General features: G+C 44.3%; 1 protein-coding gene across 1 annotated transcript in view; it reads left to right on the forward strand.

The window, feature by feature from the left end:
* The window catches only part of CLNK (cytokine dependent hematopoietic cell linker), a 42068-nt gene extending 31902 nt beyond the window's left edge, over nucleotides 1–10166 (forward strand). The window contains exons 7-9 of the mRNA XM_075543599.1: nucleotides 276–353; nucleotides 7640–7795; nucleotides 10032–10166. Coding sequence (XP_075399714.1) covers nucleotides 276–353; nucleotides 7640–7795; nucleotides 10032–10166 — 369 coding nt within the window. The remainder of the gene's footprint in view (nucleotides 1–275; nucleotides 354–7639; nucleotides 7796–10031) is intronic.
* The last annotated feature ends 5707 nt before the right edge of the window (nucleotides 10167–15873 follow it).

The following is a 15873-nucleotide window of genomic DNA, read 5'->3' on the forward strand; positions in this document are numbered from 1 at the left end:
CAACCAGATGCATTGACACAATGGCTGTAACATAGGCTCAAACGTACAAACAGTTGTGAGGATGGCAAAGGACTGGGTGTAGTTTCTTTCTGTTGTACACAGAGCCACTCTAAGTCCTTACTGGGACATCTAACAACAAACAACAACCATGATCAAATTTTAATTGGCTGGTGAAATAAAATTAAATGTTGAATCAATGGATGGATGGATGAATGCATGGGTGAAATCTCATTTCCTTCTGAGCTAAAATATTTATTATTGAACCTGGTGTGCAGGGTGTCGAGCACCACAATTGGTACGTTGGAGAATACAGCCGACAAGCAGTAGAAGAGGCACTAAGGAAGGAGAACAAGGTAATTCCCTTTAAGCCTAATGCCCTTCCTGCTATCATCCCACGGGTTTCATCCCATAAGTCCAAGAATGTCATACGCAGTGTACTTTAGCATAATACTTCCTGTATCACCCTGATTTTCTCAGTGTAAGTGTCCCTGTTAGTGCTGTGAGTTGGACATCGGGTTGCTAAATACCAGGTCAGCTGTTCAAACCCACCACCTGTTCTGAGGGAGAAAAATGAGACTATCTGTTCCTGAAAACATTCACAGTCCCAGAAACCCTACAAAGGGTCACTGTGATTCAATGGACTCAATGGCAGTAGGTTTGGTTTGAGAAATATGTAATTACAAAAGAAAATTCATATGCAGTGTTTCAGATTTGAGGTTCATTTGTGCAACTTGTCACTGTGGTGCTTTCTCAAGTTCTTAAAAAAGATCCAAATATAAACCTAGACACCAAATCCGAGGCCATCAAGTCAACTCTACTTCTTGCCCCTCCCCCATGTGTTGGTATTTTCTTGGCTGTAATCTTTAAAGAAGCAAATCATCAGACCTTTCGTGCACAATGCTGTTGGGTGGGCTTGAATCACCTATCTTTAGTTTATAACATCCAAGGACTAATGCTTTTAAGATTGGGTTTCTTTACTTGTAAAATGGAGATAGGGGAATCAAACACTGGTAACAATTTTGAAGGTCAAATATGTAAATCTGGGTATAGATAAAGGTCACCATCATTGTGTCTTCCTTCTTCAGTTTCATCTCCCTCCTAAATATCTGCCCAAGTTACAGCGAGGTCTTTACATCCTACCTTTTACAAGAAGGAGCAGGGGTTGGAGCACTGTCATCATCCAGTCTCCATGACAGGTTATACACTGTTGTAACAAACACCCTCAGCAGTTCAGTCATTAGGAAAGTGAAACTTTTTCTTGCTTACATCCATGACCTAAGCAGGTTTGCAATGTGAGAACTCGGGATGCTGGAGGCCCCATCCCAATATCCACTTCCACCAATCACACTGGCTCTCTGCATTCTTTTGAAGCCCCATACATCACCTCTGCTCACATTTCCTTGGCTAAGTGTGTCATGCAGATAACATGACAGTGTAGTGTCCAAAAGGTGGAGAGAACTGGGATGGCTGCAATTGCAGCAAGGGTCTTTGATTCTAGTAACAGATATATCATCACAAGCAAGAGACTTTAAGTAAATTGATTTTCTCACACATCAGAATAAAAGTCAGAAGTAGGGGCCTGGTTTTAGAGGGAGGTCCTTACCGATCTCAGCATCTAGTAGCCAGCAATTTGGGATGTTTCTGGGATTATAGCTGTGTCTTTTCTGTGTGTGCGTGTTTATGTAACATTTCCACCTGTGCATGTATCTCTGTGATTATTCAACTCTTTTCATAACTCAGAAGTAATCAGGTTTAGAACCCACCCTACATTAGTGTGACCTTATTCATTAAACAATAAACCCCTGTTTTCAAGCAGGAGTTTCAAAAGTTCATGGGAAAAATGCAATGAAAATATAAATAAATTTTTCTACCATCTTTTTACAGAGATAGATGTGAGGAGACTTCAGCACATGTTTTGAGGGGCACAATTCAATAATAGCATCAAATCAATGCCCAAACTTGAAAAGCAGAAAATAGTTTTCGAGGAACTATGTGCAGACCTATAGATTATTTAGAAGTGCTAGACAAGTGCTCAAGACAGATACAACATTAAACCTCTCTTTAACTAGACAGTGCAGTAGTCATTGTTGGATGGAGGAATACCAATATAAATAAGTTAATTAGTGGGTAGATAAATAGTGATCTGTAAGCATCAATGATCTTGTTGTTACATGCCATTAAGTTAGCTCCAACGCATAGAGAGCCTGTGTACAATAGAACAAAACCCCACCCGGCCATGTTTCATCCTCATAATTGTTAGTTTGAGCCCATTGTTGCAGCCACTGTGTCAAAGCATCTTGCTGAGGGCCTTCCGCTCTTTCACTGCCCTCCACCCTACCAAGGATGGTGTCCTTTTCCAAGGACTGGTCTCTCCTGTGAAAACATGTCTAAAGTCAATGAGACAAAGTCTCATCATCTCTACACCTAAAGAGCATTCTGGTACAATGTCTTTCAAGACAGATTGGTTTGTTCTTCACTGTAGACCATGTCGAAGCCTGCAAGATCTTGAACAGCTGTTTATGAAAGTTAACATCGTTAATTAATATTTGAGAACAATCACATCAGCAAATTACTTGTTGCAACATTGTGTGCAGAGCATAATACTAATGACTAAAGTGATAAATATGGTCATAAGTAAGATAAGGGACTACCTGGAACTTGTCAAAGCAGCAGCAGGCTGCTAATGCTGGAGCTAACAAAGCACCTCTTGCTGTGTTCAAGGCATCCTCCTGAAAACAAGAGGAAACAGAGGCTAAGCCAGTATGCGGGTCACACAATGGAGAAGAGGGTAGCCAGAAAGCACAGCTGCTTCTGATGGCTATCTCTGTCCTACCTCTGGGTGAGGACTCGCGCACTCTTCTCCTGAAGGACCCTCCCCTCTCGAGACAGTCTGTCTTGGAACCTGCCATGGCTCCCATTTGCCAAGCAACCTATCAAGAGCAGGGCAGTGGCACTGGATTTACAATAGCCAGGTCGCCAGCCATGACTCCTTTTTTGGTCACCAGGCAACAAACAAGCCTGATTTCCCATTGGAAGCACTGCTCTCAGCGGTGTTCCTTTCAACAGCACACGTGAAATCATGGTAGAGAAAGATTGGTGTCACTGAGCACTCTCACTGAATGCTCTCTTCCATCCTCACTCTCTCTTTTTCATAACAATTTTTTCTTTAATCATTTTATTGGGGGCTTATACAACTCTTATCACAAGCTATACATACACCCATTTTGTCAATAACATTTGTACATTTGTTGCCATCATCATTCTCAAAACATTTTCTTTCTATGTAAGCCTTTGGTATCAACTCCTCATTTTCTTCTTTCTTTTTATATCATTTTATTGGGGGCTCATACAATTCTTATCACAATCCATCCATGCATCTATTGTGTCAAGAACATATGTACATTTGTTGCCATCATCATTCTCAAAAAATTTGCCTTCTACTTGAGCCCTTAATATCTGCTGCTCATTTTCCCCCTCCCTCCCCATTCCCCTCTGCCTCATGAACCCTTCATCATTCATATATTGACCTACAAGTCAATCATACAACTTGAGAGTTCAATCAGATTAAAAAGAGTTGTAGAAAGCAAATGTTTTGAGAATGGTGATGGCAACAAATGTACAAATGTGCTTGACACAATGGATGGATGGATGGATGGATGGTGATAAGAATTGTATGAGCCCCCAATAAAATTATTTTTTAAAAAGAGTTGTGCCAATCATCACCACAATCAATTCTAGGGCATTCTTTCTTGTACTCATTGCTGTTAGCTCCCCATTCTCCCCACCCCATACTCCCCTGCCATACCCACAAGAAACTATTAATCCAGTTACTGTCTCCATAGATAAACCTATCCTGGAAAAACATACAAAATGAAACCAACAACAATGGAATGTGTTGTAGAGTGGATTACTACAGATGTAATTAGGTTAAAATATGACACACCTTGTTATTTGGTCTCCCTTTGATCAATGCATATTTGTTCCAAATTTTTTAGTATTTCCTGTTTTTTCTGCTCTCTTGTAGGCCTGCTTCTGCCTCCTGTTCTTCCCAAAACACCGGGGGGGGGGGGGGGAGGACTAGACCCTCCATGGAATGACTTAGCATTTCCCTTTTCTGTTTGTCTCCATTGGTTCTTTATGAAAGACAGCTTAATGTTTCTTTATGAAATGTCACTGAATTTAAATACCAACCTTTCCCAGATTCATTTGACAAACTCATGGCAAAGGTTAAGATGTTTTTGTTGTGCCACCAACTGAGTTCTGACTCAATGACCCTATCTATGTATCACACAATGAAACCTAACCTGGTGCTTGGGAATACTCACACTAGTTCTTACGTTTGAGCCCATTGTTTAAACCACTGTGTCAATCTGTGTTGTCAAGGGCCTCCCTCTTTTCTCTATCCCTCTATTTTGCCAACCATGTTGTCCTTTTCCAGGGGCTGGTCTCTCCTTACGACGTGTCCAAAGTATGTGAGATGAAGTCTCCCCATCGTTACTTCTAAGGAGCCTTCTGGTCGTACTTCTTCCAACACGGGTTGATTTGTTCTTTTGGCGGCCCATGATCTCTTCGGCATCCTTCACCAATGCCATCCTTCAAATGCATCCAGTCCCCTTCGGTCTTCCTTATTCATTGTCCAGCTTTCACACGCACATGAAGCAATTGAGAGAGCCATGGCTTGGGACAGGCACATTTTAGTCCTTAAAGTAACATCCTTGCTTTCCAACAATTTAAAGAGCTCGTGTGCCAGCAGGTTTAATCAAAGCCATGCATCAGTTGACTCGCTTAACTTCAGCTTCTATGAACATCTGTTATGGATCTAAACCAGACAAAATCCTTGACAACTTCCGTCTTTTCTCCATTTAAGATGATGAACACGAATACTAGCCTTGAATTTGGAGCTCCTTTCTTTCTGGTCTTCAGCAACATCTTGTGCATGATTGTGAAGGCACCAATGATGGCTGAGGGCTCTAGGCAGAACAAGTTCCAGAAAGCCGGAATCCCTTTATCAAAGGCTTTATCAAACCCTTTATCAGAGGCTTTATCAAACCCTTTATCAGAGGCTTTCCAGAAAATTTTGGGGAGTATTCCATTATCTTTCACTCAGTTTTTCCACAAAGGATTTAAAGCCCCCTCGTATGTTCCAAGTCTGGTTTAGATGAAGAGCAAGAATTTGGCTCCCAGAAAACTCCTCAATCCCATATTCTATACTTGGATATTTTTATATTAAAAGAGAAAGGACTTGGATTCCATAACATTTTTCAATCCTACTTTATATACCTGAAGGTTGGTTTGTCTAAGGAGCAAGCGCTTAGGGTTGAGTTCTTGGCATTCCATTTAGTAGCTCTGAAGATTCCCTCACCTGTAGAATTGTGAATAGAATGCCTTCTTCAAAATTTATCTTAACTGTCCAATGAAACCATATCTGAAAAACACTGGAAACCACGAGAGTAGTTCTCAGTAATTTTTGCTGCATATATTTCTATAGATAGATAGATGATAGATAAATAGATGATAGATAGATGATAGATAGATAGATAGATAGATAGATAGATAGATAGATAGATAGATAGATAGATAGATATAGAGATATCATTCCCTGCAGTCTAGGTGATTCTGATTCATAGTGACCCTAGAGGACAGAGTAGAATAGCTTCATAGGATTTCTGAGACTCTACATCTTTATGAGAGCACACAGCCTCATCTTTCTCAGTTGGTGTGTTTGAACCACTGCTGACCTGGAATTAGCACCCTGGTGCTTAACCTACTGCACCACCAGGGCTCCTTGTTGTTCCGGGTGCTGTCGAGTCAGTTCTGACCCTTCCTGACCCTGTGAGCAGAGAACTAAACACCACCCCCTCCTGCACCATCTCCACAATTGTTATGTTGGAGCTCATTGTTGGAGCCACGGTGTTCATTCATCCTATTGAGCATCTTCTTTTCCCTCCTCTTCTGCTTTCCCAAACATGGCATCTTTTTCCAGGGACTCATCTGTCTTGAAAACATGTCAGAGTATATGGGATGAAGTCTCAGCATCTGTGCCACTAAGGAGCATTCTGGCTGTACTTTTTCCAAGACAGATTTGTTTGTTCCTTTGGCAGTTCGTGCAGGATACTTAAAATTGTTTACTAGCACCATAATTCCGATACATTGATTCTTACTAGATGCCCAATTGTCACATGCATATGAGGTGATTGAAATTACCATTCCTTCGGTCAGGCTCACCTTACCCCTCAAAGTGACATTGTTGCTTCACAACATTTTAAAGAAGTCTTGTGCAGTGATTTTCTGAGTGCAATATGTCCTTTGATCTCGTGTCTGCTACTTCCACGAACATTGATCGTGGGTCCAAGCAAGGTCAAATGCTTGACTATTTCCATCTTTTCTTTGTTTATCATGATGTTACCTAGTGGTCCAGTTGTGAGAATTTGGGTTTTCTTCACATTGGGTTATAATCCACACTGAAAGCTGCACCCCTTGATCCAGTGTCTCTCTCTCTCTCATCCCTCAGTCTCTCCACTCATTTTGATATCACTGCCTACTGAACCTCAAGTCCCCTTTCTGTGCTGTACTCATGTGTAGGAGGTCATGTCCTCTCACAGAGGCTCACTTCATTTTTCTAAGGCCCACCCCCTGCAGCAATCCTGTGATGTCTCCCACTGTCTCAGCAAGACAGGAGCCATCTGAATAATTGAAGGGGAGAAGGCGGAGAGGTGGAGGAGGGTCACTCTGTGTACAAAGTCTTTTATACAATTGTCCATTGAGTCCATCTCATGCAGGGGGATCCTGCACGTTTCAGAGCAGAGTTGTGCTCCAGAGGCTTTTCAATGCCAGAAATTTTGCAAGACTTTTCTTCTGAGCCATCTCTGAGTGGACTTGAATCTCCAACTTTTGAGTAAGCAGGAGAGCTTGTTAACAGTTTGTACCATCCAGGGACTTCACTCAGAAAGTGTTGCTATTTGTGCTGTCGTTGTCATTGTGGTGGCTAGGTGCCATCAAGTCAGTTCTGACCCACAGAGACCCTGTGCATAAAGAATAAAACACTGCCTGGTCTTGCGTCATCCTCACAATTGTTCCAATGCCTGAGCCTGTTTGTGCAGCCTCTGTGTCAATCTATCTCCTTGAGGGCCTTCTGTTCCACTGCCCTTCGACTTTACCAAGCATGGTGTTCTTCTCTAGAGACTGGCCTCTCCTGACAACATGTCCAAAGTATGTAAGATGAAGTCTTACCACCCCTGGGCCTAAGCAGCAGCGAGTGTAGCAAACCAGAAGCCCTCAAGCCGATGATGGCTTCAGAAGGTGGTCGTTTGGCTAGAGGTAGGACCTAGGGGCAGGAAGCTGAAGGAGTGATGAGAGCTAACAGAGCAAGGCAGATGCTAGCACGTGTACCCACCACTGTTGCCCTAAGGATGTAGGCAGCACCCTGAGGATGATGCAGAGAATGGGAGATTGGGATGAAGGAAGTGTGGTGTGATCCACTCTTCAAGAAACAGCAAGACGCCTTATGCATACGGAAACTACAATACTTAACTGAATTGCCAAACCCTGCAGCCATGACTGTCCTGGGGCTCATTGCCACAGCGGTGCCCTTGTTTGCCTCTGTGGTCTGGGAAGCTCACCATCACTCTCTGTTCTTCAGGATGGGACTTTCTTGGTCCGGGATTGTTCCTCGAAATCCAGCTCAGAACCCTATGTTTTGGTGGTGTTTTATGGAAACAAAGTCTACAATGTGAAAATCCGCTTCCTGGAGAAGGATCGGCAGTTTGCCCTGGGGACAGGACTCAGAGGAGGCGAGGTCAGCATTGCTTCTCTGCTCCCCTGCAACACTGCAGGCACCTCGTAGGGAAGCACTGGGGAGGACAGGTGGTTTAGCAGGCTCTGCACTGGGCTGCTAACCTCAGAGCCAGAAATTCAAATCCACCAGCTGCTCTGCAGGAGAAAGATGAGGCTGCTCTGCAATTTCACAAACCCACAGGGGCAGTTCTACTCTGCCCGCCGACTGGATGGCAATGAATTTGGTTATTACTAGTAGCCGAACTCATCTTTCCTGATGCCCACAGCTGCAGGAGGTGGGCAATATAATCTCGTCCTTCCACTTCAGCACAACAGGCTAGTGACCAGCCCTTGACCATCCTTTGTGTCATCTGCATCGCTTTTCCTACGGGAAGAAAACACATTCTGCAAGACCCAGATAAGCCCACCTCCCAGGAAATCGTCCTTGATACCCATACAAATGTGACATCTCTTCCCCCTCCCCTTCCCCTCGCAGGAGCTACGCTCTCACTGCAGAGACTTCTGATTTCCATTAGCATAAGTCCTCTGTAGAGTTGCGTCCATGTATTAGATTCCAGTTGTGACTGCTGGTTGCACACTGAGCCATTTCCAACTCGTGGTAACCTCATGTGTCACAGAATAAAACTGTCCCATAGGGTTTTCTTGGATGTAATATAAACTGATTTCCAGGTCTTTTATTCCATGGTGACATTTAAGTGGGTTTGAACTGCCAACGTTGAACTTGGCAATTGAGCACATACCATCTAGAGCAGTGGTTCTCAACCTGTGGGTCACAACACCTTTGGGGGTTGAATGACCCTTTCAGAGGGGTCACCTTAGGCCGTCAGAAAACACATATTTCTGATGGTCTTAGGAACCGAGAACCCACTCCTTTCTCCATGTCCAGGCGGGTCTGCCCACATGCAGATACGCCCACCTACGAGTACCTGGTGTGAAGACTGTTACCCATGCTACACCATGCTTCCAGACAAAATTTCATTGATTTGTAATTAGAAATAAATATTTCACAATATGTAATTACATATTATTTTTGTGATTAATCACTATGATTTAATTATGTTCCAATTGTAACAATGAAAATACATCCTGCATATCAGATATTTACATTATGATTCATAACAGTAGCAAAATTACAGTTAGGAAGAGGCAACGGAAATAATTTTATGGTTGGGGGTCACCACCACATGAGGAACTGTATAAATTGGTCGCAGCATTAGGAAGCTTGAGAACCACTATCTAGAGCTACAAACCGGTTGCTTTCAAACAATAAAAGGGGAGTGTTTTCTCCTGTCCTCAGAGGCTACACATCTGTAATCTAAGCATCAGTAGGCTGTGTTGCTTCTCAGGGCTCTAATGAAAGATTTTACCTTGCTTCTTTCTACCTTCAGATGTTTCCTGACAATCTCTGGTGTTCCTAGCTTTATAAGTGCATCATCCCAATATCGACCTCTGTCTTCATTTGGCCAGATTCTGTCTGTATCTCTGTCTCTCTTTTTGTTTGCTGAGGACATTGCTTATATTGGATTAAGACTTGCCCTCACTCACTGCCACCACATTTATTCTGAGACCTAGTGACCCTATAGGGCAGAGTAGAACGTCCCCGTGAGTGTCTGAGACTCTAACTCTTTATAGGAGTAGAAAGCCCCTTGGCTTTCTCCTGAGGAAGGACTGCTGGTTTCAAATTGCCGAGCTAGCAGCTAGCCCACTGCACACCAACTGTGCCGCAAGATTCAGACCCACCCTAGTCCAACACAGATCTCATACTGATCTCATACAGATCTCATAATGCTGATAACATCTTCAGAGACCATATTTCCAAGCAAAGGTCCCATTCATGAGTGCTGAATTTTAGACCTTCAACGCACCTCTCTATTTTGAGAATAGGAGCAATTCATCCATTGCCATTCAGGGAGTCCAGCCCCCTAAGTTTTCCAAGGCTCTGGTCTTTATGGACATGCACCACCACATCTTTCTCCCTCACCAGGGCTAGTAGACTTGAACTGCTAACCACCAGGTCAGTAGTTCAAAACCACCAGCCACACCATGGAAAAAATCCAGGGCTTTCTATTCCAGTAAAGAGTTAAGGTCTGGGAAATGTACGGAGTCAGTTCTACCCTGCCCCATAAGGGTGTGTGGGGTGGGGGTGGGGGCTGCTATGAGTCAGAATTGACTCCATGGCAGTGAGGGTTTTGTAAACATTACATACAATTGTATTAACTCTTTCTTCTGTTTTTCAGAAGTTTGATTCCGTGGAAAACATCATCAAATATTACAAGAATTTCCCTATTACCCTGATTGATGGGAAAGATAAAAGCGGTATCCACAGGGAACAATGCTACCTGACTCAACCCCTTCCATTCTCACCTTGGTAGCCTGCCCTTGCTTTCATCTTTCCTCAGGGGAGGCCTCTACCATTTGTAACTTATTGCAAAGTATTATTTTCTGTGGCTTCAAAATAGTCTCTGTTTAGAGTAAGCAAAACACATGCTGTAACCCAAAACTTAGCAGGACATTAAGAGAAAGTGGCCAGAAATTCAAGTTTGACGCAGAGAAGTACACAGTCCAAGGACTATCATTGCTGATGTTGTGGGAATCTTGCTGAAAGCAGAAAATACCAGAAAGATGCGGTGGGGAGAGACCAGTCCGTGGAGAAGGACATCATGCCCTCAGAACAATATGGTGACTCCTTGTGCTCAAGATGCTGGCGCCACTTAGCTGGATTCTGTTTGACATCATGGAAATTCAGTTACAGGGAACAAATGTAGGGGTGTCGATGAAAGACCGAATCCACAGATGCCTCTCTTCTGGTGTGAGACGACCACAAGATCACGCTCCAGCACTTCTGAAACGGCAATATGTTTTTTCATTTTGGGGGGTGTGAAACCAGGACTGATGAACCTATAGAGTCAGCAAGTGGATTAAGGGATTGGGTGGGGGAGGGGCGCACAGAGGTGGTGGTCGGGTAAAGGGGTGATGACGTCAAGGGGTCCATATAGAAAAAAAACATTTGGAGGCTGGTTGTGCTAGAAAATGTACAATTCTACAGGGTGAGATTGAACTATATTTTTAAGTGTAATTTCAACTCCGACCCGTGGTTGAGCCCGTTACCAAAGTAGAACGCTCCTCCGTCGGGTCTCCGGTGCCTGCTTTCTCACAAGCAGGTCAGGTTTTTCTTCTGGGCGGTCTCTCAGCACATAGTTCAATGATTCGCTAAGTGTATCATTCGATCAAACCCGTTTCAGCTGCCATCTGAAATACCAGTCACATAACTTCCAGCTTCACAGCAAAAACGCAAGCCACCACAGTACGACACGGACAGCTAAGTAGTGGTCAATCTGCTGCACATGACCTCTTTAGGGGTTGAAATGCAAGGAGGGCACTTGGAGGGCTAAGGTGCACCTGAGGCAAGCCATGGTATTTTCAACTGCTTCATCTGCATGTGAAAGTTGGACACTGCATAAGGAAGACTGAAGAGAAACGGAGGCATTGGAATTGCAGTGCTGGCAAAGAATATTTAACTACTGTGAACTGCCTGAGACGAGACAAGGCTGTCTTGGAAGAATGCGCGTTAGAGACTAGGATGGTGGGACTTTGTCTCACACTCAGACTTGTCGAGAGACCAGTCCCTGGAGAAGGCCATCATGCCTGGTCAAGGAGGCCAGTGAGCAAAAGGAAGTTCCTGGGCGAGATGGAGTGACTAGGCTGCTGCACCAAGGGCTCAACCATATTGAGGGTGATGTCGGACCAGGCAGGGTTCAGTTCAGGTGTGCATAGGATTGCTGTGGGTAGGAACTGACTGGATGGCACCTAGTAACAACAACAGCCAAGTGTGTCATTAACCATTTGTGCCACCCAGGGACTCAGTTCTCTGTTTACACTGGCTTTAACCCAATGAAATTGAATTAAAGAAACAGTGCATTTGAATTACGTCATTGGCAAAGAATACCGAAAATACTATGATACCAGAAACAAACACAAAATTTGTCCTGTAAGAAGTACAGCCAGAATGGCCCTTAGAAGTGAGTGTGGTGAGATTTTGTCTTATGGATTTTGGACACGTGATGCAGAGAGACTAGTCCCTGGAAAAGGACATCATGCTTACTAAAACAGAGGGCCAGAGAAAAAGAAGGCACCCAAGGAGATGGACTGACACAGTGGCTGCAACACAACAGCAGTGGTGAGGATGGTGTAAGCAAGGCCAGACAGAGTGGGTTCTACGGTACATCGGGGCACTGTGACTCTGGATGTGCCCGAGAGAGGTAGTGGTGACAGAGTGGTTGCGTGTTGGACTGCTACTAGACAGTTCAGTGGTTTGAAACCACCAGCCACTCCCCAGAGAAAGATGAGGCTTTCTACTTCCACACACAGTTAGTTTCAGAAACCCACAAAGCAGTTCTCTCCTGTCTTGTAGGATCTTATGAGTCAGACTTGACTTAATAGCAGTAATTTGTTTTGTTTGCTTGCTTGCTTGTTTGCTTAACATCTACAACAATGTAATTAAGAAATTCATAAGAAACTCAGGAGATGACATCCTACCCTAGTCTTCATATGGGTTTAAAATAAAATTTATGTTTTTGAAGGAATTATAGGCTCCCTTCAATGGTAGAGAGGGGCTCTCCTCAAAGTCTGGCTAATATTTTGCAGTGAAATTGCACAAGACATAATTTCTTTCTTGGTTTACAATATATATGGTGAAACAGGGTTCAAAGAGGTTATTCATCTTAAGAAACTGGTCAGTTATCACAGAAATTACTCCATTTTACTGACCCCATGTCAGGGCACATTCCCAGGTAGAGTCCCCACCTGTGATGTTTGACTGTGGATTTGAGGATTTAAAAGAAAGAGAAACAATTAGAAATACAAACAAACCTGCTTTTCAAATAAATAACTAACACTTGTAGAGAATAAGATGAAAGAAACAATTGAGTTGCTGTTGGATCCGTGGTACATGATTACTTCCCATGGTACTAATGTCTAGGTATAAAATTCATGGGTGCTGATTTAATTGTAAAGGAGCTCTGGTAGTACAGGGAGTAACTGCTTCGCTGACAGCTGAAATGACAGCGGTGCCAAAACACGAGCTGCCCCACAGAATAAGGATGTTGCAGGCTGCTTCCAAGGAGATTTAGACCCTTGGGAACCATAAGTCAGTTCTACTCTACCCTGTGCAATTGCTGTGTCCAAACCAAGCCCATAGCAGTGGGTTATGTAATCAGAGAAGTCCCTGGGTGCTGGAAAGGGTTAATGTGCTCACTGCTAGCCAGAAGATTGGAGATTATACTGGGTGATTATTTAGAAACAATCATGCATTGAAAGCCCTAGGGAACCCAGTTCTTCCCTGATACATACGGTCCCGATGAATCGCTGTCAACTCCAAGGAAACTCTTGTGTTCTGTGTTTTTCATTTGCTGTTTTCTAAGGGGTATGGGGGTGGAATTGTAGTGTTAACAGAAAACTTACACCAGTAACCAATATAAGGCAAAAGAGATCAAAGAAGAGCATACAAGCAATGCACACTTATGAAGACATGTCATAGTCACTTCCAAGGTGAAATCCAGTATGAACAGCCAGTCAGTGGAACGAGTGTTGATCTGGGGGTGTGGCCTGCTCTGAATACATACTGGATGTTCTAGCCAACTTCATCAGCTTCTTTGTCTCATTCTGACCCTACATTGATCTCACCATCATCTCCACCACTTCTGGGAACTTGAATCAGCTGCCTGTCTTGTTGCTTGTATCTTGATATTTGCTAATCTTAAATTCTCTGAGTCAGCAGCCTACCATCTTACCTGCCCACCTTGGTTTTAAAGGCCACTGTACCCACATGAGACAGGAAAAACCCCTAACTTGACATCTGATCCTTGGACCTAAGACTTGCCAGAATCTTCTTTTATGATTTGAAAATGGAAGTTGTTTGGCCAGAAAGGATTATACAGGAGCTCAGGAGTCCCCCTGGGGTTGGGGTCACCAGGTTGGTTCTCTCTGAGGTCTGAGTAGACCCACCTGCCACCAGAAGTGCCAGTTCCTATGGAGCAGATTCATCAGCAGGAGCAGCAGGACCCACCCCGACTCTTGGACTTGCAATTCAGAGCCTGCTGTAGGCAGAGGCCTCAGCCTTCATGACTCTGGCTTGCCTGCCCGTACAACTCTTCCCAGCCCTGTTCAAGGTGGTCATCTACAGGAGACATTTCAAGACAGTGAAAGCAATGGTGGGGGTCCGGCCCACCACATGCATCCCCCTGGGGGCTCTGCTGGAGGCTCAGCCACCTCATCAGGACATCTTAAAGGCGGCACTGGCTGGACTGAATGCTCCACTTTCTCAGAAGGTTCATCCCAGGAAATGGAAACCTAAAGTGTTAGATTTGCGGGAAAACACAAATACCAAGTTCTGGGGAAAATGTACAGGATCCTGGGCTGAGTCCTCTGTGTGCTCAACATGGGAATCAGACCAGGGAAAATAAGCAAATCAGATAAAGAAAAAGGAGCAAAATATGAAAGATTCAAGGTTGGGTGAAAATCAGCCAACTGGCGTTGTGCACGTGCTCATAGACACGTGTCTGCCTCGAGCCCGCTGGCCCTGATGAATCCCTCACCTTCCTCACTGCGAGGGTCCAGCAGAGAAAGGGTCAGCTGCATCTGTGCTGCGGGGAGTTGGGGTTGTGGCCATGCTACCCCAAATGATCATCGAGAAGATTCTGAAGACAGTGCAGCTGGATTTTGTCCAGGAGGTGACTGAGAACTGTATGTGGGATCTGTCCACTCTGTCTGGGTCTTCTCCTCACCTGGGCCAGATGGTTCATTTGAGAAAACTCTGACTTTCACAAAACATCTTACTTCCCTGGCATTGCAGGTCAGAAGTCGATGGCTTACTTTCCCACATCACCTCTCAGTTTCTCAGTCTGCACCAGCTCAAGGAGCTCATCCTAGACTCTGTCCTCGTCCTCAAAAATACATTGAGCCAAGGGCTCAGGTGCCTGCATACCCAACTGAAAACACTTTGGATAACAGATCGCTTACTTTTGGAGTCAACTTCATATACCTGTCCGTGGGCCCCAGCATCAGTCACCTGAGCTGCCTACACTTGAGTGATGTCGCCCTAACCCACTTCAATCCTGAGGTCCTGCAAATTCTGCTGGGTAAATTCCCAGCCACTCTCCAATTCCTAGACTTGAGGGGGTGTGAGATCACAGGACCCCAACTCACCTTCATCCTGCCTGCCCAGGGCTATTGTTCCCAGCACCTATCCTTCCGGTGTTGTGGAAGCTGAGTCTCCACGGCTGCCCTGGAGAGGCTGCTGAGACACAGGCTCCCTCTGTGCCACTTCTGCTTCCTGGAGTGTCAACTCCCTTGGGAGTGTTATTTGGGCAAACCAGATAGTATCTACCAGGAGAACCTTCAAAACTCTATGGAAAGGCTAAAGCTAATACTTCAGAAGTTACGGCAGATAACTAAATCGATGGCCCACTTTTACCCAAATAGAAGATATGATTCAATTATCCTGTTATGAGATCCAGCAGGATAGGCGTGTTATACATCTTTATCTATACATGAGTGATGTGTTATAAGTCTTTATTTCTGCCAATGACTAGGATCCCATTTGGGAATAGGTTTTCTTTCTTTGTTGTGCTAATTTGGCAGGTTGGCATTAGGTTAATGAGACGGGCTTATATTGGTTTTGAGCAAGTAGAGTTCAGCAGTTTTTGCTTTTTCGCTCACCAAACTTAACGAAGTCACACTCAACTTTGAGTCACACCTTCCTTCCGAGTGAGAAAAGGAGACGGAAGCAAGCCTAGAGACCAGGGAGCTACTTCCCGCGAGAAAGAAGATCCAGGAGTCAAGATTGACCTTGGGACCTGGGATCTCTTTGCTAAGAACCTCCTAAAGGACCAAGACACACTGAGAAAGCCTTCCTCTAGAGCAGTGGTTCTCAACCTGTGGGTCACGACCCCTTTGGAGGTCGAACGACCCTTTCGCAGGGGTTGCCTGATTCATAAGACTAGCAAAATTACAGTGATGAAGTGGCAACGAAAATAATTGTATAGTTGGGGGGTCAGCACAACATGAGGAACTGTATTCAAG

The sequence above is a fragment of the Tenrec ecaudatus genome, chromosome 3, assembly GCF_050624435.1.
Source record: "Tenrec ecaudatus isolate mTenEca1 chromosome 3, mTenEca1.hap1, whole genome shotgun sequence".
NCBI classification, from domain to species: domain Eukaryota; kingdom Metazoa; phylum Chordata; class Mammalia; order Afrosoricida; family Tenrecidae; genus Tenrec; species Tenrec ecaudatus.